Below are 25,763 nucleotides of genomic sequence, written 5' to 3' on the forward strand. Positions count from 1 at the left end.
AAGTACTTAAAAATATATTCTACGTTGAGTTGTACCACTGGCATATTTCCCTGTAGCTTGGTAACTAATATTTACATGGGTATTGTAAACGCGAATCCTGTTGATAGATCTATCGGGCCTGACAACCCCAACCGGACTGGACGACCAGTATTCAACGGTTGCACAGTACTTCGTTTTGTAGGCTACACTTGGTACAGTGTAGTGAGATTTCATAATAAAGGGAATATGCGACGTTGATTAATAGTTAAGTATGGTTATCAAGTGCTCAACAACTTATAGAATACTTTTATACACTTGCGAGTGTACATATATTTATAAATGGAAATCTTGTGGTCTATTAACATACTGAAATGATTATTATGATAAACCTATGAACTCACCAACCTTTTGGTTGACACTTTTAAGCATGTTTATTCTCAGGTACGAATTAAGTCTTCCGCTGTGCATTTGCTCAATTTAAGGACATTACTTGGAGTCGATCATCGCAATGGGACCAAATGTTGATGGCTTCGTCCAGGTGGATAAGGACGGGTCCTCACAAATGTTTGGGATCGTGTGCACGCGTGGTGGGGTCTTGACAATATGAACAACCTTAGTATAAATGAATTAGGTCGAGGCAACAGTTTGGTTTCTATGTCATGTTTGGGTAGAAAGTTTGGCAAGCGGTCGAGTGAGTGTGCATATATCTAATTTGAAAGAATAGAAATAACATGGTCTTTCGAGGAAAAAAGTAGAATACACCGATGTCTTTGAATGAAATTCAAAATATCTTTTGAATGGATTTTAAAGAGATTGAGTGGAAGGCGATTCAAGTGGATAATTTGGTTGAACAACCCTAGTGTTTATCTTAGAATATCATAATTGCAATGTAATGTCGTGGGTTTGCAGTCTTCGCAAACCATATGTATCGTGTCATATGTATATCTTCTGAGTGTCTTTGAGCTTGCCAACTCTTGGCAGCTCTAATCGCTCACGTATTGTATATATCATGTTAATATTAATAAAATTTTGCTTTCAAAAAAATAAATTAATATATTAATATTTGGTAGTGGCTGCCTCTGTTAGCGAGAGGTCAGGAGTTGACTGCAACATTGCACTCAATGTTATTCCTGACCTGAAGTATTCACTCATGTCACATTTCGCTTAGTGCGGGGGCAGCGGGGAGGGAGGTTTTACCGGTTATGCTCTTGGATTGGTCCGGATTTTCTTCAGAGCAGTAAGTTGGATACGGATTATGTAATTACATGAGATAATCGCGTGGTTGCTTATGTAAAAAAAATAAAAAATATTGACATATAATAATACCAATTATTATTATTAGGGGGATGATTCTCACACACACTTTTTTGATCCTCACACACCAATTGAGTATTATTAGAAGAGTAAAAGGTCAAAATAGGTGTGTGAGAATCATCCCCTCATTATTATTAAGCACCAGTGTAGTACTAAAATGTACTTGTAAATACCATGTAACCTTTTAAATGCGTCATTAGCGTTTAGATTCCATATTTGGTGATCTGTCTCTTCGTAAGAATTCATCTTTCTAAAACGTAGCTACAAGAATATATACACATACACTATATAGTTTTTACCGACTCAAAACCATCTCATCACACATATCAAAATCAAATCGTTATGCGAAATCTACACTTTGATTTACCAAATCAAGATGCTTGAACATTTAACACGCTTCAATTTCACATCACCTTCACAAGACCTCATAATAATTTTCAATTTCCTAATTTCAAGTCAACATGGCCGCAATCGTCACCGGCGATCGGTATCTCGAGTCACTAGTCAAATTCGTCGAGAAACAAGCAGGTCCGTTAATCGAAGGAACCCTAATTTTGAAGTTGAATCCGGTAGGGCTTCATTATGTACAATCTAGACTCGAATCGTTATCGGAACTTGAACGTCTTCTCGCCGGAACTCCGGTCGATTACCTTCGTGCTTATGTTTCTGACCTAGGCGATCACCGTGCGCTTGAACAGCTCCGGCGAATTTTACGAATACTTACGTCACTTAAAGTTATATCCGTGCTTCCTTTGGAATCGTGTAGAGATCCTACACCATTGTGTTTGTTGCCGTTTGGTAGATTGAAGGTTTTGGAGCTTCGTGGATGTGATTTGTCTACGTCTGCTGCTCGAGGACTTTTAGAACTTAGACATACTCTTGAGAAGATAATATGTCATAATTCAACTGTAAGATTGATCTTGCATGTCCTTTTGTGAGCTTCATTATATGGTTTTTACTGTATGAGATGCAACTATTTTGGTAGTTAAAGATTTGACACTATTAATTGTTGATAAATGTTGATTTTCATGATCATAATTGTTCAGATAATGATTCTACATGTAGTTAGTAATTGCTGGTTTTATGAATTAAGTTGTTCAAATTTTGCAATATGAGATGGATATTTAGTAATTAGAGATTTAGTTCTACTTGTAGTCGTTAATTGTTAATTCACATGATCTTATTGTTTTATTTTCTGAGTACAAGATGCATAGATTTCAATATTAATAATAATAGTTTGTTCTAAAGCTATTAACTGGATTGCTTTTGTTTTTTATGAAGTTAATTAATGATTATGTGATGTAATGGATTAGTCTTAATAATAATTGGATTTAATTGGATCTATCTATACTTCTAGTTGATGATTAATGGTTTTCCGAAACTTAGTTGCTCAATTTAAGGGTATGAGATGGATCGATAATATTGATTGGATTACTTATACTTACTGTTTTGATAATGTTGGTTTTTGTTTCTTGTTGAGGTGAAATAGGATGCGCTTCGGCATGTTTTTGCTAGTAGAATTGCTGACATAGAAACTTCGCCTCAATGGAAGCGATTGTCATTTGTATCTTGTGCTCATAATGGCTTGGTTTTGATGGATGATTCTTTGAGACTATTGCCTGTTGTCGAGACTCTTGATTTAAGTAGGAACAAATTTTCTAAAGTTGATAATCTTGGGAGATGTAGCAAGTTGAAGCACCTAGATCTCGGTTTTAATCAGTTGAGAACAATTTCATCGTTTAGTAAGGTAAAGTTAAATGTAAAATTCTGCAAGCATATGTTCTCTGAGCTTCTGTTTGTTTTACATGAAGACATAGTATTTCTTTTTATGAATCGAATTTAATTTATTTTGAAGCTATGAGTTTGGTATAATCAGCTATTAAAATTAAATTAAATAATCTACATGCAATGTTTTTGTATTCAGGTCTCATGTCAAATTGTGAAATTAGTATTGAGGAATAATGCTCTTACTTCAATACGTGGGATGGAGAATCTTAAGTTACTTGAGGGGCTCGATTTATCATACAATATTATTTCAAACTTTTCTGAGCTGGAAATCCTAGCTGGCATTCCGTCATTAAAGGCGTTGTGGTTAGAAGGAAATCCAGTATGTTCTGCCAACTGGTACAGAGCGCAAGTCTACAGCTTCTTCTCTGATCCAGATAAGGTTAGTATTGTTCAAGGTTGGAAAAATCACTAATCGGGATTAACCAGCCAATTTTAATATAAATCCATACTAAAGTGTTGACCAACTTTGACCGAGTAAATCCGACTTTGACCAACTGAATCCGATTTTGACCCATTGGACGGTGTTGACCGATTAATTAAATAGATTTTCTAAAATCTAATCGGCCTGTATCTGAAAAATGATTAATCAGGTATTAATTGGGATTTCTACAACCATGGTATTGATATGTATATTGTATAATTTTTCTTTTGTTAATTAGTTATTGACAACGTATTTGGTGTAATGTTTGATGTTGTGATATTGCAGCTGATATTGGATGACAAAAAAATTTCAACGAGAGAGGGATGGAAGCGTCAGATTATAATTGCTAGTAGGCATAAGCAACTTTCTAGCTTTGGATTTTATTCTCCAGCCAAAGATGAGGCTGAAAGAGAAGGGAGCGTTAACGCAAAAATGGTTGGTCAATGTTGTTATTTTTTTTATAGAATTTAATCGACCATGATTAGTTTTTGACCTGTTACATTCTTTATAGAATTTACTTGACCATGATTAGTTTTTGACCTGTTTTTCAGAAGAAACTATCTCGTGTTGCCAGCATTGAAAGTGAAATCGGGAGCCCAATTGTATATTCTGATAATGATTCAGTTACATGTGATGATGATGATCGGGGAAAGCAGGAGAATGCTGATTTAAATAAGGAAGCTGAAGTTGTCGATTTTATGAAAAAAATTGAATTTTTGAAAAAAGAACGTTCTGCTTTATGGCTAGAAGAGTTTCAACGGTGGATGATGTCAGATGATCACGAGAAGGGTGATATGGAAAGTAGCCCCACCTTAGTTCCTAACAAAGGGAAAGATTCTAGAAATAAAAGGAGGCTAAAGCATTTTGGTAAAAAATCAAGATATATATCGGGTTCTGCTGAAGTTTTTGAAGATGAACATCAAATGGAACTTCAAGAATCTTATTACCCATATGATGATTTGTCCATCAATACCATATCTCATGAAACTGAAGATGGGTCCATATCAAATCATATGAAACTGAAGTCCTATAATATTAAACCAATAGGAGATCAGGGGTTACATTTAAACAATGGTACCAAAGTTGAAGGACCTGAAATGACAGTTTTGGATACTCTTGATGATGTCATCGATGCTCATTCTCCATCAGTATATGCAAGATCACCGCCTCATTATCAAGAAGACATTTTGCATCGTCGCCATAATTTGGAGGAAGAAATTTTGCAGCTTTCTGCTGAGTCATACTCAGTAGCATCTTCAGATAGTGATACCAGTGATAGTGGAGATGATTATGTTGGAATGGGATCTTATATGTATAATGGATCAACAACTGATGATCTTTCATTAAGTATGGATAGCCAATCTTATTTCCCTTGTGAAGATCTGCAAAAAATGATGGAAAATGGTTCATGTTCTATGAACACCATCAATACAGAGTGTAGGGATTCTGAACAATTAGGCATTGATGGTGAAATAGTAGGTCTTGTTAAGCAAGAAGCAAATTGGTTGGAGAAGAAAATGTGCAAAAGAAAACCGAAGCCAAGAGTTGTATCACTTTCTGAGAATACAGGACAAATAAATGATGCTAATGATTCACGTGTATTGAACAGCAGTGCACAATTCATTGATGACTCTTACAATTACCAGATGTTGGTCGATGGGACCCACTCTATTCACACAGGGGGAGAGATTATTCTTGAAAAAAGTGTATCAGGCCTGGGGACTGAAGAGTTCATTTCAAATAACTTTAAAGTAGATCTTGCAGATTTTGGGGTTCAAGAAACATGTAGGCAATATCTGTGTTGCAGTTGTTTGGTAGAGGATCCATCTGGCTGCAATAGAAGGTAAATGCCTTAAATTTTGATGATTTAATCTATATATTGTACGTTTTATGCTGTAATACTCTTAGTACCAGTACTTACAAACTAATAGTTCTTGATAAAGATATGAGGAATAAGATAAAATAAATGTGGCGTTGGAGTCTACAGGGAATTCTTGATAACCATTCCGATCTTTGATGACAGCTAAATCGAAGTTAGACTGTAAAGGAGTACGAATAAGCTGATAGCCTATACTCTCCATATCCTAATAGCAATATATTATGTTTGCCATGCATGTCAAAAACACTCTTTATTACATTCGGTTAAATACCTTTAGAGTAGTTATTTTCACTGCAGTTTCTTATTTTTTTTATTTTTTGTTTTTTGCGTGGATGGATAGTGGAATGGCGTTATTGATGAGTTGTGAACAGAAGTTGTATGTTGTGCTTCTCAATGGCCGACATGATTCCTCAGGTTAGGTTTGTTGCGGTATGAGCATTGTGTAAATTGAAAATCTGAAATTAGTTATAATTTTGTAGTACTACCTATGCAAATGCATCTTCTTTTTACTCAGTTTCTTTTGTTGCCATCTTGTAGGATTTAGTCCCAGTTTAGTTGGTTGCCTCGGGACCGGAGATGTCAAAGAGGTGTTGGTAGGCTTAGGACTTCAGGCAGTGAGGTAACGAGTCAACAGTTCAATACTCGCTTCAAGTACTGTTTACTTTTGTGATTCTGTTTTTTAATCTTTTATTTTTATTGTTACTTCTACTCCTATTATCCTGTATTTGCAAATATAATATGTGTGCTTGTGTGTGATGTCGTTATTACAAATTTTTCAACCTATATTTTTTGTCCAATTTGGCCAAAAATTTTAATCTTACCATTATTGATTTAACAGGGTGTATGCTAAACGAGGGGCTAGGTATATGTTCATAACTAGGAGTATAGAGAAATCAAGGCTGCTTATATCTATCTTGGAATTCTTTCATTCAAATGCCAAGAAGAAAGGCTTTCCTTTAATAAGGTAATTACCAACTTTAAAGTTGGACTTTGTTTTAATAAGGATGTGTATGGACATGTATTGTTATCATGATTATGTGATGGAGAACAATCAGAATCAGAGAATCAGCTTAAATAAACAGGCTCTAAAATTAATGCTTGGATAGTATTATGTTGCTTATGTTGTAATAACTAGATAATCATATGTTTTAGTGCATGAGCTAATTAAACTTTTTTAAGAAATCAATAGATAAAATGACTGAATAGGGCAATCTGTTAAAAACGCAGAGAAGTTTTGCTAAGTAGGAATGGAAGTTCCACAAATGAAGTTCAAGGTAGGTAGATAGTTTTGTTGCAAATGGTACGGAACTTATTATTAAAGTTATTTTTTGACCTTTATCTAATTAGATAATTACAATTAAGAAAAACTGATTATAAAAACAATCCCTACGACCCCCTATAATGATGGCTGTTGAAAATGAGTACTCCGCTTTTCTGTTTTTTGTGAGTTTGTTTCGGTTTATTCTGTTTGATGACCTGGCTTTGTATTGTATGCCAGTTTGGATAAAATCCAGGTTGCTTTGTTTGAAAGAGATGTTTGTGGGGGGTTAAAAACAAACATGCTTCAATATTCCATGGTGCTTTTTTGGAACAACAGTTTTGAAGGTATTATGTTCTAGACTCTTGTAGATTCATTGATAGAGTATTTGAAGTATACCTTATTATATGCCCAAAAACATTAGAGGAAATCAATTTTGTTATCTGTTTGGTAACGTTTGCAAAAAATATTAGAGTTGGAAAGATGTGTAGGTCAGGCTGGATGGGTAACGGGCTAAATATGGGTTGGGTTGATACGTCTCATATGTAGTACTGAATGAAATGGGCTGCCTTGTGTTGGGTTGATCCTCACACACTTTTTGATCCGTAAAAGTTAGAAGTTTTGATAACTATTAAATGTGTTAATTTTGGAAAATGATAAGCATCTAATTCTATGAATTAAATAAATACTTAGGTTGTATGTCTGCTCACTTTTAGCTAATTTATATTCATAGGCTGTTTTTCAAACATTACTTGTTCTTATCAGATGATCAATGGTTTTCGAGATCGTTGTTTGTTCTTGGAGGACATATGCTAGTGTGCATCGAAGATATCTCGCAGTTCGGGTTTGATTCCCAGGATAACTTCGCTCCTTACTTCTCGCTTGATACCTGCTGTTCTATCGTGAATGCATTAGAAATGGTAAATCATCACTTCAGTTTCTTTTTTTGTTACGTGATGCCTAAATCTGGAGTCTTTAGCAATCAACAACACACAACATATGCAAAAATAGAACATGTGTTGTAATTGTAAATGTTAACAACTCAGCCCCATTTGAATACCACATGATCTGTTTTCAGGTTATAGACACCAAAGAGAGCTATTGTGTGACGTTATCACTAAAATCTGTGACAACAGAATTTTTTTGTCGGGAATTGGTCAAGAAATCAGAAAATGAACATTTTAGTACCGGGGGTGTAGCTTCGGACCCCATTACGTGGAAGTTAAAGTGGTTCAGTGAAATCAGCTTATTCAAGTTCGTTTCTCTTGTGAAAGCACTACATAACGAAGCTGGACCCATATCTCCTTTAAACATAAGATACGCATCTTAAATCTGCTACTTTTACGTGTTTGTAGAGTATGAGTTAGATTTTACAGGTTTTGAAACATTCAATTTATTCGTTCATTCCATTTTGTATTTTTGTGCTCCGTTATAGTTTTCGTGATTTGGAATAGCCTTTTCTTGTAAAAATGTTAGTATTGCTAGGTGTGTTGTTTTGTACAGAATAAATGTATAGTTTGCGGTTGAAATGGTCTCTCATGGTTTTTGTCGCTTTAAAATTATTTTTTTTTTGAAATAACATCTCGTATACACTCAGAAACTTGTAAACTGTATTCTGAAATGGGTTGTTGGTGAATGGTGATCCATTATCAAAAATGTCACCAAATCTATATAATTTAGTCTCAACCTTTCTTGCAACCTTTCTTGTATGGTTTCTATTTTTGGATTGCTTTATTGGAACAAAACCAGTATACAAATAAGTTGGTTTTACTTATTTGAGTTCGTTGATTAGCAAACCGTTAAGTTAATCTTTTCATAAATTTTTTTTTTTTGAGTAAGCGAGGAAACCCTCATGAACGTCTTCACCTTCAAAATCTTTCTCGTTTTAGTTTTACAAATCCAACTTTTACATCATATTTATCAGAGGTTTTGCTAATGTTTATGTTGAAATAGTGCGTGAGCTGGAGATGGTGCAAATTTTTTGTTTAGATCACAAATGCAAACAATAATGTTCGTTCCGATACGAAATGTTGAGGCACTAAAAACGAACTTATCTTTTCGCATGATGTGCATTCTAAATTCATGTAAACAAAGTGAGCCGACATAAGCCACAAAGTAGTAACCTTTTATTGATATTGAAATTCCCATTTTGAATGTTGAATGACATTGAACCAAGACAGTAGTTCCATGCTCGTGCTTTGGTACACTTATCTATGTAAAGTTTTTGATCTGACTAATAACTTTAGTTTTGGCCATTGGAAACAAGTACCTCCTTTGGCTGATTCAACCATGTGTCATCATTGATGTACATCAACAGAATATACAGTACTATTTTACTACGGAGTACTAACTTATAAGAGACTTCATAAGGTGCAAAACGACCGCCTTCAAACTCAAAAGATGCTTAAACTAAACTAATCTGAAAAGCAACTACCAAAATATTGGTCGTGTAGTTGTAAAGTTCGTTTGTCCTCGACAAAGATTCTGCCTGTGTATAATCGTACAAATTAAAGTGTCATATTTTATCATGTTATTCATATAGTATAGATAGATATAGATAGATAGATATAGAAATATAAGAAAATATTTGCAGGTAGGTAAATCCATCTTAAACCATACCATCACATTCCATCATTTTAAATTTATATATACACAAATGTTTATCCTAAAAAAAGCTACTTTATCAATACTTAACGTTTAATTCCACTAAAGTTATATATAAAACCCTCAAACAGAAACCAAGAAAAAAACAAACCAAAAGATTTTACTAAAACCACCCCCATTTACCTTTAACCCCACCCCTTTAAACACTCCAAACACTTCACAGTTTCTTGATATCACTTCCCACTTCTGAACACTTTCACATTTTTTTCATTCCCTCAATCTACAAACACACTTGTACCATGATCACACTCTCAGATTTCTACCATGTCATGACAGCAGTTGTCCCTCTTTATGTTGCCATGATCTTAGCCTATGGTTCAGTCAAATGGTGGAAGATTTTCACCCCTGATCAATGCTCCGGTATCAACCGTTTTGTGGCACTTTTCGCCGTCCCGTTACTATCTTTCCATTTCATTTCAAGCAACAATCCGTACAAAATGAACCTTAGGTTCATTGCAGCTGATACTTTACAAAAACTAGTGGTTTTGGGGTTGCTCGCATTATGGAGCAACCTCAGTAAAAGGGGTAGTTTAGAAAGGTCGATAACGTTTTTTTCGTTATCGACCCTACCCAATACACTTGTTATGGGGATCCCTTTACTTAAAGGAATGTATGGTGGTGAATCTGGGAGTTTAATGGTTCAAGTTGTGGTTCTTCAATGTATTATTTGGTATACTTTGATGTTGTTTTTGTTCGAGTTTCGTGGTGCGAGGTTGTTGATTAATGAACAGTTTCCAGGTACTGCTGGTTCGATTGCTACAATTCATGTTGATTCGGATGTTACGTCGTTGGATGGACGACACATGTTGGAGACCGAAGCCGAGATTAAAGAGGACGGAAAACTTCATGTTACTGTTAGGAAATCAAACGCCTCTAGATCAGATGTATTCTCGAGGCGTTCGCAGGGGTATGGTGCTACAACGCCTCGTCCGTCTAATCTAACGAATGCAGAGATTTATTCTTTGCAGTCGTCTAGAAACCCGACCCCAAGAGGGTCGAGTTTTAATCATACCGATTTTTATTCAATGGCCGGTGGAGGAAGGAATTCGAATTTTGGGACTTCCGATGTTTATGGGCCTCCTGTTTCAAGAGGGCCCACACCCCGTCCTTCCAACTATGAAGAGGAAGGCAGTGGTGGAAATACTAACAATAAACCTCGGTTTCATCATGAGGTGCCGGGTGGTAATTATCCGGCACCCAATCCTGGTATGTTTTCCCCATCAACAGGGAAACCAAGTGCACCGTTGACCAAAAAGGCCAACGGGCAAAAAGCAGACGAAGGGTCAAACGATCTACACATGTTTGTTTGGAGCTCAACCCCTTCCCCGGTATCTGATGTATTTGCGGCACGTGAATACGGAGGAGTCGACCAACCTACCACAAAAGACCTAAAAGTACCAATATCGCCGATTAAAGGTTCTTTCCTAGTCTCAAAATTATTTTCGTCGCGTTTTTCATACCAACGTTATAAAAATGATGTAATGCGTCATACATTTTAGGTAACGGAGAAGGGTACTTAGAGAGTTACGGAAATAACAACATAAACATCGAAGGAGTAGGGAAAGGCGGAGTTTGCAACGCAATGCCACCAACGAGCGTTATGACTAGGCTTATACTGATCATGGTGTGGCGAAAACTGATTAGGAACCCGAACACATATTCGAGCTTGATCGGACTAACTTGGTCTCTTGTATCATTCAGGTACAAAATAGATAGTTTTTCTAACTAGTTTAATTTGATGACATATTTCAATATTAATTTGGATTTACACTTAAATGTGTGTAGGTGGAATGTCAACATGCCAGCAATCATAGCAAAGTCTATATCAATACTGAGGAGTCGACCAACCTACCACAAAAGACCTAAAAGTACCAATATCGCCGATTAAAGGTTCTTTCCTAGTCTCAAAATTATTTTCGTCGCGTTTTTCATACCAACGTTATAAAAATGATGTAATGCGTCATACATTTTAGGTAACGGAGAAGGGTACTTAGAGAGTTACGGAAATAACAACATAAACATCGAAGGAGTAGGGAAAGGCGGAGTTTGCAACGCAATGCCACCAACGAGCGTTATGACTAGGCTTATACTGATCATGGTGTGGCGAAAACTGATTAGGAACCCGAACACATATTCGAGCTTGATCGGACTAACTTGGTCTCTTGTATCATTCAGGTACAAAATAGATAGTTTTTCTAACTAGTTTAATTTGATGACATATTTCAATATTAATTTGGATTTACACTTAAATGTGTGTAGGTGGAATGTCAACATGCCAGCAATCATAGCAAAGTCTATATCAATACTGTCTGATGCAGGACTTGGCATGGCCATGTTCAGTCTTGGTTAGTTACCAAAAACATTCTCTCTATCAATATTTCATGTCTTGCTATACTAACATGAAACATGCTACGGAGTACTATATTTGATTTGATAAGATATTTTAGTGTATTACAGTATATACAACACGTTTTTCTTTATAGTAAATGATTTTTATAGATGATACTTTGAAGTTTAATTTTATTTAATAAGCATTACTTCTAAAATAAAATGATTGTAATAGTTTATGAGTTTGTAATTATAAATAGTGGAAATTATGTGTATTTGAAAAGGAATCTTTCCGGAAAAAGAAGCTTTCTGTTTTTTGGGACCATTTGACATAGAAAATTATTGTACTCGTATATATATATTTCTTGAATAGATGAAGTATCTTTAAAGTTTAATTTAATAAGCATTAGTTCTAAGTATTATTTATTTGCATTGGGTGGTTTGATTTAATAATTTAATATAGTAGTACAAGTTTTTTTTTAACCTTTATAGTTCATATTTATTGTGTAAGTATGCAAATCGGTTTAAATCAAATATCACATGTCTTGCAATATGTTGACCATTTGAAATAGAAATGGGAAGTAATTAGGTGAAGTCTATGTTGCCTGCTTCTTTTAAGCATTCATACTACTTTCTTGTACTCTTAAAATTATAAAGACTTCATCTTCACATACACCATTCACAAATTAACCACGAAATATATACAAAAATTGTCTCAAACAGAACTCAAACCCTCAACCTCTTAATTGGAAGGGTCACCTCGATACCGCTGGACCAATGACGCTCTGGTTATTATTATTATTATTATTATTTATTTATTTATTTATTTATATATTATTATTATTATTATTATTATTATTATTATTATTATATTATCATCATTATTATCATCATTATTATTATTATTATTATCAGGCTTATTATTATTATTATTATTATTATTATTATTATTATTATTATTACTCCGTATTATTATTATTATTATTATTATTAATTATTATTATCATTATTATTATTATTATTATTATTATAATAAACTTAAAAGTTTTAAAACTTACAAAAAATTAGTGGGAAGCCTAGAGACAATCTGGGCCCCCACACCTCTAGCAATAGCAAAACCTATCCTAGTAAAAATATGAGCAGCAGCACCGGCACCAATATCTTGCGCCATCGAACTCTTCTGAACCCGCTTTAGGCTTTAGGGTTTGGGTTATTTTAAGATATTTTTTTAAATTTAATAAGCTTTTAATTAAAACATGATAAGATAGTTTAATGACTCGTGTACTTCATATATAAATGTTACTATCAATATATAACATAGTGACAAAAAAAGTTAAAAGTGGTTATATGATAAGCCGATTAAGTCACAAACATATGAGTAGAAGTAGTCACGTTCATAGTCTAATAAGAGAAATTTTATAAATTATTAAACATGTTTTATAAGACCACTCCCAATGGTACGCCCTCACCCATGTCTTCAACCCATTTCCTCGAGGGCTCCATTGGCATTGTCCCCGCCCTCACAAGCCCTCATCCACCCTCAACCACTTCGTCCTCATTCATTTCTTCCCCAAGCATCTCCCAGGACGGATTCTTTCTCTTTCTTCATGTATATGTGCAATAATTAGTTGTACATAAGCAAATAAATTTGTACCTTAATTTATTTAATTAATTTTGTGGGGTATGTAATGAGGAGAGAGTATGTCATGGTTGGCAATGGTGTGTTATGGGAGTGTTATGGGAGGAAGTGGTGAGAAAGGAGGAGAGAGAAAGCTGATGTGACGCTGAGGAGGTGCCCATGACGGCGTCATGGTTGGGAGTGGTCTAATGCAAATAAATTTGACACTACTGATAAACTATCTAATTAGAAAAAAAAAAAAAAAAAAAAAACTTAAAATCAATTCAAGAAACAATTTCGTGTTAAATCATAATTCATTTTCTTGTTTAAATTTGCAATAATGAAAAAGAAAGAAATATATTGGAAAGAATCAGGTTAGGCAGGGTGATGATGAGGATGATTACTAGCAAGCACTAGTGGTCTGGTGGGGATCATCATGGAAAAAGGTGTTTTTAATTGTCGGAAACTAAAGCAAAATAACTTTATTCATTTACATTCGGTATCAAATACGAATCCACTTTAAACTACTCTAACTAGTCTACCACAAGCCTTTAAAGGGTAATTTTGTAAAATGACACTTCTTGATACTAAAACTTTGTACTCCGTACTTCTTAAAATTCATATGGTTCCAATCTCATTTATAAAATTATAAATATACTTATCACTTTTCTGTTCACATATCATTTTATTGATATGTACACAAAAATAAAGATATATCGATAAATGTAATCCTATTTCTAATTCATAACGATAATATGAATTTTTTTATCTAAAATAACATACTAAAATTCTACAGTTTTTATTAAAAGATGAAGAGAATCTTACCTTTTGAATTTTATTGATCAGTTTCACAATCACATTCACATCTTATTATATGTTAATAGTTAGGTAAATTTTGGGATTCCAAAACAAGGTTGAACATTAAACGTCTCATTTATTGTGATGTTGCATGCTTTTCACTTTCCAGTTCTAGAGTCTTGTATTATTATTTTTTGAGTTCTCTAAGTTTAATAGTTCACTTGAATACATAAATAGAAGTAAGAAGATAAAATTACAATATACTCTTAATGTACATACATATAAAAAGGTAAAGTACAAAATAAGTATAATAATAATAATAGTATTTTTTAAATTTTGTAATTTTATCTAGATACTCTTAAATGGTGATTTGAGATGATGAATAGAGTCTTTTCCGACTCAAATGATACGGAGTACTTTATTTAGCGGACATGTATATATTGTTTTCTTTCCAACTAAGATTTCGGAGTAATACAATAAAAAATAATTATTGTTGTTTATGAATGACATGATAGATCATCGTAGTATAATAATTTATTTAATGATGTAAGAAATGAAATGTAGGATTGTTTATGGCATTGCAACCCCGAATGATAGCATGTGGGAATTCTGTAGCAGCTTTTTCAATGGCCATCAGATTCGTTACAGGTCCAGCTGTCATGGCAGCTGTTTCCATTGCTGTTGGTCTTCGTGGTGTTCTTCTACGCATTGCTATTGTTCAGGTATAATACCCTTAATTACCCATCTTCATTTTTATTTATTATAATAAAAATAAATTATAAATTATGTAACTATAAAAAGGAAATGATAATGAGTGTCATGTGAGAGTCACGTGGGGGGCATGTCCATGCCTTGATCAAAGCAAAACAAAGCGTGCATTCAGTTTATTATATTGCACACTACATCCGACACTCCCATTTTGTCTGCCACTCTTTCCATTTTCATTTCTATCTATACAACCTTAAAAGCATAAATAAATATCCAATATAATTGAGTATTTTTTTTAAGATATCGTATTATTATTCTTTCATCAACTTTAATGTTTGTCTTTTTACTGCTGCATATGTCATTAATCCATATCCATGTATAATAATTCCAAACTCAATGTATAATAATAGAAAATTTATATGGCTTTATATGATTTTTCTATGTGTTGATAAGTTTGGAGAGTGTACAAGTTTAGTCCTTCAACTAATGAAGTTTGTTTGCTTGTTATGATAAAATTTTGTAAAAAAACAAACAGGCTGCTTTACCACAGGGTATTGTCCCCTTTGTCTTTGCAAAGGAATACAACGTCCATCCTGATATCCTTAGCACTGGGTATGCTTCTCTTACTGCTTTTTACTTTCACTTTTATTCTTTACCTTTTTGCCCCAAAATAGATTCCTTTTTTGTACTCCGTAACTATTATGTCTTTTTTACCATTTTACTTTTACATTTACTTGTTTTCTTAGTAATTTGGTTTTTTGCATTTGGTCCATTAAAAAATATTCTCTTTAATTAAAATTGTACATAAACATAAATAAAACATTTTTATGCTTTAAAGGTTACTTTAGTTACGTGAATTCATATCCTCTTTGATTTGATTCATAAATAATTCACCTACATTTATTTATTTCCATTTTTAATGTAATGTATATATCTGCAGTGTTATATTTGGGATGCTGATAGCACTACCCATCACACTTGTGTACTATATTTTGCTTGGGCTACAGTAATATGCGATGCTGACATCATCATGATATGGTGGAAAATACTTCAACAACGATGCTTCAAACAAGTCCCTAAATGTAGTTTTCAAGTTATTAGTTGCTAGAAATAGAAAAATATGGTAATTGCTTATTTGGGTTCGATTCACATTGTTTAGTCGAGTTGATGTTATGTTATAGTACTACAAGTAACAATATAAACCCGCTCGCTATGGTTAATGTAGTTGGTGTATTTATGTTGCGTTTATAATCTTTAGTTAGATGTCTAATACAACTTCATATGTATATTTTTTTTTTTGTTGGTCCCATTATTTAACTTATTATGCAGAGGCTAGTGAAAACGCTCATCAAACAGCATCATATGACTACAGAACAATCGTCGCTAATGTGCAGCTCGATTATGCATAAGCACAATTAGAAACCTCATAAACACTGCCATGCATACGCTCATTGATATGGCTTTAATTTGAATACGGTTTAAAGCCCTGATTAAGTTAAGATCTGGATTGGTTAAATGATGTATAAATCTCAAGTCCTTGACTACTCATGGTTGATTAAAAAGTGGTAAGCTTTAACATTGAAAAAAAAAAAAAAAAATATATATATATATATATATATATAAATATATATATATATATATATATATATATATATATATATATATATATATATATATATATATATTTTAAGCAAACTGATGCATCATCTTATGGAACTGGATTCAAACTTTAGAAATCACAAATAATGCATTAAACATCAACAACTTATGACAATAACTACCACACACAAAGTACTAAAATGACACACACCACATGACACGATCTGAGCCTCAGCACCGGTCTTTATTTTGACACAACGTTGATAACTTCAAAACACTAGAGAATAAAGACTCGTCCGTAACGGAATCACTAGTTCTTTTTAGCATAAAACAGACCCCATTTCTGCTCCCCTTGACCAACCCTCACCAGCTTTGACTTCCAACCGCCAACAATATCGTTGTAGTCTTCCTGCAGATATTAATATCGTACATAACACAAATCGTTAACGAAATTATTCTATCGCCAATTCTTGCAAGAATATAAAAGTGTGCAAAAAGTTACATAAAATACTCACTTCAGTGAAGTCTTGGATGAATTGGTCCTTCTCCTTTTCGACCCTTTCTAGCTCCCTTGTAAGGACTTCCTTGAACTGAAAAAAAATATTACCGATTACACATTGTAGAAAAACGGCCCAGTAAAAAGAAATTACAATAAGTGAGTTACTGAATGATATGTAATATAGCATTGTAGTGATGTATTAGGTCTTATGTATTATAGATACACTTTGGGTCACTTTTGACATGTTTGACCCATTTCCTTTTAAGCTGTCATATTTCAATAATGACTATCAGAGATAAATAATAACCCAAATCGAAGTAAAAGATTCAAATTCTTACCTACAAAGATAACAACTTTTCTTTTTATTTTGAACCACAAAATGAATTTAAGCAATATATATATATATATATATACAAAAAAAAAAAAAAAAAGGGTAAAGAGTATGCGAGAACCTGTTCGGTACGATCCTCTGCTGTCACCTCTCCGAACCCTGCATCTCTAAGCATCTAAATAGATTGAAGTAGATAAGTCAATTCATACAGTTCAAACCCGAAATTGTCGACTTGATATTATAAATTTTTTAATGATTTATTTATTCACCTGGCCGTAAGTTTCCACATCATGGAGATCATATCCTCTTTGTTTGATGTATTCTGCAAAATCTTGAGACGGTTTTCCAGATTTTCGACAGTAATCACTGATGAGAACTTTACCCCCCGGTTTCAACCACTTATAGAAGGTGCGGAACAATGCAGGTTTATCCTATAATATAATGGAAACAATTCGATAAACATGATTATAATCAAATTTAAACCCTATATATGTACTAGTACTTTCTGTGTATCTAATAATCATATGGAGGTTGCAAAATGACCCCATATACCATTCTTGTCCCAAAAAATTGATCCTTTTAAAAAAAATAACAAATATGATTACAAAAACTTTATTATTAATTAAAAGGGATTTTAATAGGTTTAAGGAATTAGAAATGCACTTTATGATTATGTAGAATCTTACTTGAATATGGAGGATGGTGTCACGGCTGTAGATGACATCAAATGTATTATCTGGATACGATTTCTTGGTGCAGTCAGCAACCTCGAACTCAACTGAACATTTAAGACCAATGGCTCGTTCAAGAGCAAACGATATCATATTTACAGAAAGATCAATGCCAACAACATCAACATCAAAGTTTTCAGCCATATAAAAGTCGCCTCCCCCGATACCGCATCCAACATCTAAAACTTTCTGGCCCGGTTTCAGATCCAACATTGCAACAAATTCCTTTGTGGTGTCTGGTCAAAATACAACATTGCAACAATCATATATTGGCAATGATTTGATAATCATAGATTTACAGAAGAACTCAAACGAAAAAAGATGCAAAATTCTTCTTTGCGGTCATTATCTTTGATTATAGGTGGCAAAATGGGCTGGCTGATTGGGTAAATAGTTAAGTGAATAAATGGGTCAAAAGGTTGCGTTGACCTGCCAACATTGTTTTTTCCATTTTTCAAACTTTTATATAATATCAGAAGGCTATTATTAGAGTATCGCATGAAGATAGAAATTTAGAAGTTTGTGAGAGACTAATGGGAGTGAAAGTTACTCAATATTAACAAGCAAACGTTAACAATTATATAATTTGACCCGGACCCACTTTAGGTAAATTCGGCATACCTAATCCTCCCGTGCTTACAAAACCGGGTCCAAATATTCGTTCGTAACGTAGTATGCCACTGGTTTTATACTGGACATTATCCAAAAACTGTTGGAAGCCCCTATCACCATCTTTATTCTCCACCTTTTGCCATATCCAACATATCTGCAACAAACACCAACATGATGAGTTCATTCAACAACAATGAGTAAATCAGTAGACCACAACAAAAGAAAATTAGAAAATAGTAAATTAAGTACCTGATTTTGATTTTTCTTACTGCGTACATAAGCTCCAATGCATTTCGATCCAATTAGAGAGAGCTCATATGAATTACCAGATTCATCAGATGTGCGACATTCCTTGAAAACCTAAACAACCATACCAAATAAGAAAAACTATAAAATATCTATACATTCACATTATAGCCAGATATGAGAAGAAATATATGAAAGGGTCTGTAACATTTATAGTGCCACGAAAACTGCAAAAAGTCCATCTTTATGATAATGGGGTGTGCTCTATCTCAAACAGGTCAGATGCCCTAAGACATAATGTAGCTAAAAGAATGCTTGTTGAATGGGTCAAACGGATCAAACATCGCCCAATTCAATTTTTAATGGATATGATGTTAGAAACTCCTTAAGCATTTTTATTCAAAGATTTAGACTATGAATCTAATAATACTGCTACATAATTTTAGTTAACAAGTTAATATTTATTAAATCATGAAAGATGGAACAATGATTTTTGAGGGCCAATAAACTTCGGCAAGAGGTCAACCACAGCTAAAAACGGCCCGTTTCAACTACACCTGGCAATTGAGACCCATATTCTCAAATTTGGGTCAACTGGGTCAAGCTTCTGGGTCAATTGGGTTTTGAGAAAAATTAGGCCCGGCAACGAAAACTAAAACTTAAAAAAGGTCCAATGTGTTTCCCTCCAACCTAATGAGTCTTACACAAAAAGGTACACGTCTAATGTTCAATAAATAGAGATATGTCTAATGGGTCTTGTAATAGGGTCAAGCATAACAAGTTTCATTTGTCAAACACTTGTAAAAGCATTAAAGGTTATCTAATTTATTATGTATAATAATATTTTATTATATTATATATATAATATATAATATATAATAAATTTAAATAATAAATAATAATGATTATAATTATAATTAAAATAATTTCTTGAATGTAAAAAATCAAAAGTAAAAGTATATAACATATTTGGACCCATTTGACCATTGACCCGTTTAAAATATTGACCAGTTTGACCCATATGGACCCGTTTAAAATTTTGACCGGTTTGACCCATGACCCATTTCAACCCAAAACCGTTTTGACCCGTTACCCAAGCTGACCCGTTTTCCGGTCATAGTTTCAACCGAAACCTATTTTTGACCCGTTACCCATTTTCCCCAACGTGTCCATCTTGACAACTCAACTAGATACTGATATCTGTGATCCAGCACAAGGTGTAAAAATATTTCATGGTTATGATGTCAATATATGGGTACCTTTGTGTAAAATCTAGGTTCACGGTAGTGTGTTGGGTTGTGCTTTCGTTTATGGTCTCCAGATTGGTGAAAGCATGATTCCCGGAAGAAAATATATCCTCCCACCTTCACCCATTTTAAAAGTCTCTCAGCAACATATTCAACCTGTTATCACATCAAATCAAAAGAAACAACATTTATCCAATTAGTATAAGAAAACAAAGTGTGAAAAGACAAAACTAACCCTCTGATCGAAAGACTAACACCATAATGTTATTTTGAAATCATGTCATAGTCCGTATGAGGAATTTTTAATCCTTTTCAATTTACTTTAAATACTTCGGTTAAACGTGTCAACACTTATTGAAAAGGAACAACTTAAGCATGTTAGTCATGTTTAAATCAATATTCGTTTGATCACAAGAACAAGATTGTCACCAAATATTAATTCTATCAGTACATCTATTTGTGTGGCCATTAATATGATCTGGATCAACAAATTTAAATACATAAAATTGAAACATAACTACAAAAGCATATCTTTAAATGTGTAATGGGTTCAAGGTTCACCTCCTTATCGGAAAGGTACATCAATAACCAGTTTGAGAAAATCAAATCGAGGGATTCAGGTGGAAAGTTTAGTTCTGATGATGTAACATCAGCACACATAAATTTGACATTTTCAAAGTGCCCGTTGATGCTCTCATTCTGCATGAATAACTAGTTATAAATGACAAAACTTACATATCATATATAAAGAAAAAAAAAATACTTATTCTCCAAGATGAGATATGCATACCTTTTTGATCACATTTTCAATGAAATCAAGGGCTATAACCGTGCCCGCCTTTTTAGCCAGTTCACCAGTAAAACGACCAATACCAGCTCCTAGTTCCAGGACCGTTTTCCCCTCATATGATGGTAGGAGGGACAATACCTAACAAAACAGTAGAACAAACTGATTAATTAATTAAGGGTAAGCAAAAATTACTCATTCCCCGATTCTTATACGTAATTAGTGAGGTGGTGATACGACAAATTACAAGACAAGAATATGGCTCGTAATGACCTTATTCGGTGACTTGATTGACGGTATCACTCACAAGAGAGGTTATGTTGTTTAGATTAATACGGATGTTAAGAAAAAATATTAATCGTGGCGGGTGGCGATTCCCTATATGGTAACTCGTATTACACATCAAGTGTAATCGTTTTACGCCACTTACACATAGTAGTAATCAAATGAGTGTGGTTGAAAAAGACATGTGTATGTGTTGATCTTTGGCATTTTTATGAGACACCCATTTGATGTATTCTCATATTGCTATCTCATTTGTGAGAGTAAGATATAGTATGAGTTATATTTATTTCTTGTTCTTTCTATCTTTCACCAGCCATCTATTTATAGGCTATAATATCCCTTTAAAAACTCTCTTTGGGTTATTTCCTTTCCAACTTGATCTCCGAACGATCCACTGCATTTCTCATTTGCTTATTTTAATATTACAAATGTAATACACTTGTTAATTTTGTATTTATTTAGTATTCAGTATTCACTTTTATATTACATACCTTATTATGAGGCTTTTACTAACATTTAACACTACTTATTTACCACATTTCGATCTCACAAATTTCCATTTCATAGATTTAATCTGCTATTCCTAAAATAATTAGAAATTACAAAGCATTCAAACAATTAATCATATGATTATAACAAGTTCAATCATCAATCAATATCAGATAGTAAATGCTAACAATTTTCTAGATCAGTATAAATGGATTTCAAAACTTGTGAGAAAGATGAAACCGGTGAGCATATAACAAAACAAAATGCAATATGATGAAAATAGCATTTTTATAAATAAAGGTGTTTTGCATAGCAACAGATTTCAGTTTGTAGAATGTCTCTATTTTGTTTGTTGATGAAAAACTTAACAACACCAACAACAACAACAACAAAACCCAATACCACATGAGTGGTGTATGGGGGAGGTGAGATATACATATAATTAACATCAATTTGATGTTTGGACATTTCATCTAGCTTATAATCTTCAATCTTGTAGAAACGCCGAAACGGTAAAATAAATGGCAACCACCAAACAAAATTTCACATTAAAGTGTTTATTAACTATTACTATAAGATCATAAACAAAGCAGTTTTTGCCCCCCAAAAGTATATTCATTATTAACGTGTTGATTGTATTCAGTTATTAAGGCTTCCTTTAATCTTACTTATTAAGAGAACAAAAATAGAAAAAGGAAACTCATTTACTTAAGAACAGATTAGGACAAAAATCAACAATAACTGTCATTTCAGCTATCAACTTATGTAAATTTGGTTCTATACATTAAACACATTACATACAAATCAATAACAAAATGGAGGTGATCCGTACACACCTCTATTTTGCCATACACCACTAAATAAATTTTTTAAACATTTTTACCCTTCCTTATATTCACCACCAACTCCACTTAACTTCTCAAATGAAGGGTTAAAACTGTCTAAATAATTGTTTTGGTGGTGTATGTCAAAAACAAGGTGGTGTACGAATCAACTCCCATAACAAAACCAATCAAAGAACATCAAAAGTTGTAAAAAGTTGGATGATGTTTCTACTGTGCAGTGACTCCATAATTTTTTGAAATAAATATGTACTGTATTATTTGCTGATTAGAAACACCCACATGTGACATGACCACATGACACATCACAATCAATAACAAACAAAATAACCCTAAAAAATAGATAAGCAACATAAAGATCGAATCAAGCAATCAATAACAATAAAAACAATATATTTATATGCATGCTTTTATAATTGTACCTCAGGCCTTTCTTCTTTGTCAAGATCAGATGCCATTGAATCAAGCATCATTGCTTCAACAGTAAGATCAACAGAGTGTTCCACCCAGTAATTCTTTTGAATCTCACGTTCTTCACCTACATATTTCAATAAAACAAAATATAATCAAATAAAATGTCATTCGAAATTAAAAGGGTGTAAGAAAAAGATCAAAAGAATGTAAGTAATCACCATTGACAACAGCAGCAGCCATTGCAGAGATGTTTGGAGTAAATGGGAATTATTGAAAAATAAAAAAGATGCAAACTTTGAACAAGAAATAAGAATAGTGAGAAAAAATAGGAAATGGGTTGTATTTAATTAATCGAGTGATTGTGATTATGAGCCTTCGATTGCAAGACGAGCTCTGCTGAATGATCTTGATCGGCTATTGAATGATCTCCCTTTCTGCTGCATAGAAATTGGATCAAGGAATGCGAAATGCAAATGGGTTTGAATTGTGTGTTTGGGTGATTTTGGAAAGTGGGTATGGGTGTGTATTTATTTTATAGGCAAAAAAGTGAAGTGATATGTGGTGATTCAAGATCACATGGCCATTGCCCATTGGGCAAATGAATCATTGACACGTGATAACTGAATCCTTTTTGGACCATTGCTAATTTAATTTAGTGATTCTTTGGTGTTAATTGTTCAATTAATTCATAGATAGTTAATTTTATAAATATATTTATTTATATACAAGATTAAAAAATGGTGATTGGATCAGAGATCTTAAAGATGTTTGTATTTAGTTATACTTGAGTTTGTATTGAATCCAATAAAAAAAAATTGTATAATGACTCAAGTTCAACATACAATAGCCACTTTAATAACCCAGTTTAGCGTTTATGATTATCTTACTAATTATAATTATTCAATAATATATGGTTATAATGTACAATAGTTTATAACAAGGATAAAAAGTCTGCTCTTCATTACAGGGTGATTTTGGTCGGTTAACACTCAATTAGTTGAACGCTAAAAAAACATTTAACGGGTCGACTAATTGAATGGTAAAAGAAAAGGTGTAGGGCAATCAAATGTTAAAAAATAAATAAATGTAAAAGAAGTGATTGTGACAGTGATAGTGATTGTGAAATCATTGCTCCTTCCACTTTCAAACCCTGATGATGCCAAAAAGTAGGAGAATAAAAAAAAAACTGGTGCATGCACATTCAGACGTGAACCAACCATTCTACCTCCGGTAATTCTCATGCTCAGAATAGAAGATCTCCCAGAATTCTTCTCATGAGTGAAGATTAAAGAAGAATCAGATGATGATGAAGAATGACTTTATTTTTGTGTTCTTCTAGTAATATGTAATTATAATTTTGTAATATTCATTGTGTTGTAATGTACTGTGAAAATTATTAATGGATATTACTAATGAGTTATCTTCAAAAGCATATCAATTTATAAGATATAGATAAATCATCAAAAGATCCCATCAAAAATAAACTTAAGGGACGAACTACTGCTTATATATCTTAAGTCCTTTAGAGCTGGGCCTTAGTGTTTTTCTTTTCATGCTATATGTTTTGTTATCATCAAATATGGTGAGATTGTTGAGTCCCCTACAGAATTAAGGATTTAATTATGACAAAACACAAGTATAAACACTAGTTGTAATGTGCATGTCAGCTAAGTTTATTTATTTAAAACAGCTTGTATGCTATGTTTAAGTGTTTAGTGTACTGCCTTTACTATCAGCACATGATAGTTTAAGATTCAAGGTTACTTCATGACAATCATAGGATGCATGCAGAACCATCAAGAAGATTAAGTGAAGAACCAGTAACTGAAGAACCAGGAGAGGCTGGAGCAGCACACAACACTTAGGCAAATCATGCTCCATTAAAGCATGATGGTTTCTTGTGTTGTCTACTTCAAATAGCACTATTCAACTGACATCGAAGACGAAGTTGAACAGAGAAGGACATGTGTCGGCGGCTGACAAGTGACCTTATAAGACCTCAATGGAATGCAGAAGCGTAAGCCATGAACAGTTCATTATTATTGCTTTATCAACGCCTAGGGAACCCAACATTCTATTTGTTTAATCAATTCGAATGTCCAAAGGGGTGTTCCTGCAATTAGCTACCGAAGAAGGAAAGGGGAGTCATGTGATTCCTGCCACAGTTTTCGGCTGAGTACAAACATCCTTTGTACCAGTGGATAATAGATCAATTACATGGTTATTAGGGCTCCTATAAATAATTGAAACCACAATTATATAAATTAGTGGTGTGGGTATTAAAACAATAGAGTCCAGACATTATATAAGCTTCATTCGTTCGAAATCTATATAGGTGTAATCTATATCAACCGGTTATCTATCCCGCCAAAGGATAACCGTGATTCTTTGAGATTATTTCAATAAAAGAATATCGTTGAAAATTACAAATGACTCTGATTTAATTGTTTGTTAATTATATACTTAAATTGATTAATTAACCTAATTAACAAAAAGAATTGTATTCACCCCCTCTACAAACTTTATGTTGTTAAATCGGGACCAAAACTTGCATACCAAACTACATTAGTAATCAGTAATAATTTTCATTGCATATTCCAAACATTTTAGCCGAAATAGAGTTGAGGTTGAGCATGTCTCGTGAAAGTTTGTCGACCAAACGAACAATTTTTAACGACGGTTAAGAGTCATTGACAGGGTCTGAGCATGACGTCGGAAACCACCCACTCGATCATTTCCTAGGAAGAAGATTATAGTCTTACCGCCCCTTAAAAGGAAACCCCTATGACGAATCCATATGAACATTGCGTGTGGTAAAACTCCTTCGGGTGAGGCTCGAACGCAAGACGTCTGAGACCTCCGAGGCCATTGAATGGGCGGGTAACCTCAAGGGAAATAATTTTGCAGCTCATAGGAGGTTGAACCT

The 25,763-nt window shown here is 33.5% G+C and overlaps 3 protein-coding genes across 4 annotated transcripts; 2 read left to right on the forward strand and 1 right to left on the reverse strand.

Annotated features, from left to right (window-relative positions):
- The first annotated feature begins 1,688 nt into the window (after window positions 1-1,688).
- LOC139857662 (uncharacterized) lies at window positions 1,689-8,199 on the forward strand. Of its 2 annotated transcripts, none has more exons than XM_071846497.1 (11): window positions 1,689-2,201; window positions 2,783-3,040; window positions 3,218-3,460; window positions 3,788-3,937; window positions 4,057-5,345; window positions 5,722-5,795; window positions 5,919-6,000; window positions 6,220-6,345; window positions 6,880-6,986; window positions 7,405-7,559; window positions 7,718-8,199. In XM_071846497.1, exons 1-11 carry the CDS (start codon window positions 1,755-1,757, stop codon window positions 7,967-7,969), a joined length of 3,183 nt encoding a protein of 1,060 aa, XP_071702598.1. In that variant the 5' UTR covers window positions 1,689-1,754; the 3' UTR covers window positions 7,970-8,199. The 2 variants fall into 2 exon arrangements, with proteins under 2 accessions (XP_071702598.1, XP_071702590.1); XM_071846489.1 differs by having other exon boundaries at window positions 4,054-5,345; window positions 7,718-8,198.
- Window positions 8,200-9,531: 1,332 nt separating this feature from the next.
- Window positions 9,532-15,971, forward strand: LOC139857680 (probable auxin efflux carrier component 1c). Its single transcript, XM_071846506.1, has 6 exons — window positions 9,532-10,788; window positions 11,289-11,478; window positions 11,563-11,648; window positions 14,612-14,769; window positions 15,291-15,367; window positions 15,696-15,971. Exons 1-6 carry the CDS (start codon window positions 9,543-9,545, stop codon window positions 15,763-15,765), a joined length of 1,827 nt encoding a protein of 608 aa, XP_071702607.1. The 5' UTR covers window positions 9,532-9,542; the 3' UTR covers window positions 15,766-15,971.
- Window positions 15,972-16,461: 490 nt separating this feature from the next.
- LOC139857689 (phosphoethanolamine N-methyltransferase 3-like) lies at window positions 16,462-23,320 on the reverse strand. The gene is made up of 12 exons (XM_071846517.1): window positions 23,056-23,320; window positions 22,846-22,961; window positions 20,811-20,948; window positions 20,582-20,719; window positions 20,033-20,176; window positions 18,777-18,887; window positions 18,537-18,681; window positions 17,871-18,151; window positions 17,454-17,615; window positions 17,306-17,359; window positions 16,870-16,944; window positions 16,462-16,763 (listed from the first exon to the last, which is right to left on the reverse strand). Exons 1-12 carry the CDS (start codon window positions 23,075-23,077, stop codon window positions 16,665-16,667), a joined length of 1,485 nt encoding a protein of 494 aa, XP_071702618.1. The 5' UTR covers window positions 23,078-23,320; the 3' UTR covers window positions 16,462-16,664.
- Between the last annotated feature and the right edge of the window lie 2,443 nt (window positions 23,321-25,763).

This window comes from Rutidosis leptorrhynchoides, chromosome 1, assembly GCF_046630445.1.
Source record: "Rutidosis leptorrhynchoides isolate AG116_Rl617_1_P2 chromosome 1, CSIRO_AGI_Rlap_v1, whole genome shotgun sequence".
NCBI classification, from domain to species: domain Eukaryota; kingdom Viridiplantae; phylum Streptophyta; class Magnoliopsida; order Asterales; family Asteraceae; genus Rutidosis; species Rutidosis leptorrhynchoides.

Bases quoted from the DNA above. Each gene is read 5' to 3' on its own strand.
- LOC139857680 (XM_071846506.1), top strand. From the start codon at position 9,543: ATGATCACACTCTCAGATTTCTACCATGTCATGACAGCAGTTGTCCCT. The intron at 11,649-14,611 runs GTTAGTTACCAA...AATGAAATGTAG, and splicing joins CATGGCCATGTTCAGTCTTG to GATTGTTTATGGCATTGCAA. The intron at 15,368-15,695 runs GTATGCTTCTCT...ATATATCTGCAG, and splicing joins CCTGATATCCTTAGCACTGG to TGTTATATTTGGGATGCTGA.
- LOC139857689 (XM_071846517.1), bottom strand. From the start codon at position 23,077: ATGGCTGCTGCTGTTGTCAATG. The intron at 20,720-20,810 runs GTATGCATATCT...TTATTCATGCAG, and splicing joins TTGAAAATGTGATCAAAAAG to AATGAGAGCATCAACGGGCA. The intron at 17,616-17,870 runs GTAAGATTCTAC...ATTATATTATAG, and splicing joins ACACCATCCTCCATATTCAA to GATAAACCTGCATTGTTCCG.
- LOC139857662 (XM_071846489.1), top strand. From the start codon at position 1,755: ATGGCCGCAATCGTCACCGGCGATCGGTATCTCGAGTCACTAGTCAAA. The intron at 3,938-4,053 runs GTTGGTCAATGT...CCTGTTTTTCAG, and splicing joins GGAGCGTTAACGCAAAAATG to AAGAAACTATCTCGTGTTGC. The intron at 7,560-7,717 runs GTAAATCATCAC...ATCTGTTTTCAG, and splicing joins TCGTGAATGCATTAGAAATG to GTTATAGACACCAAAGAGAG.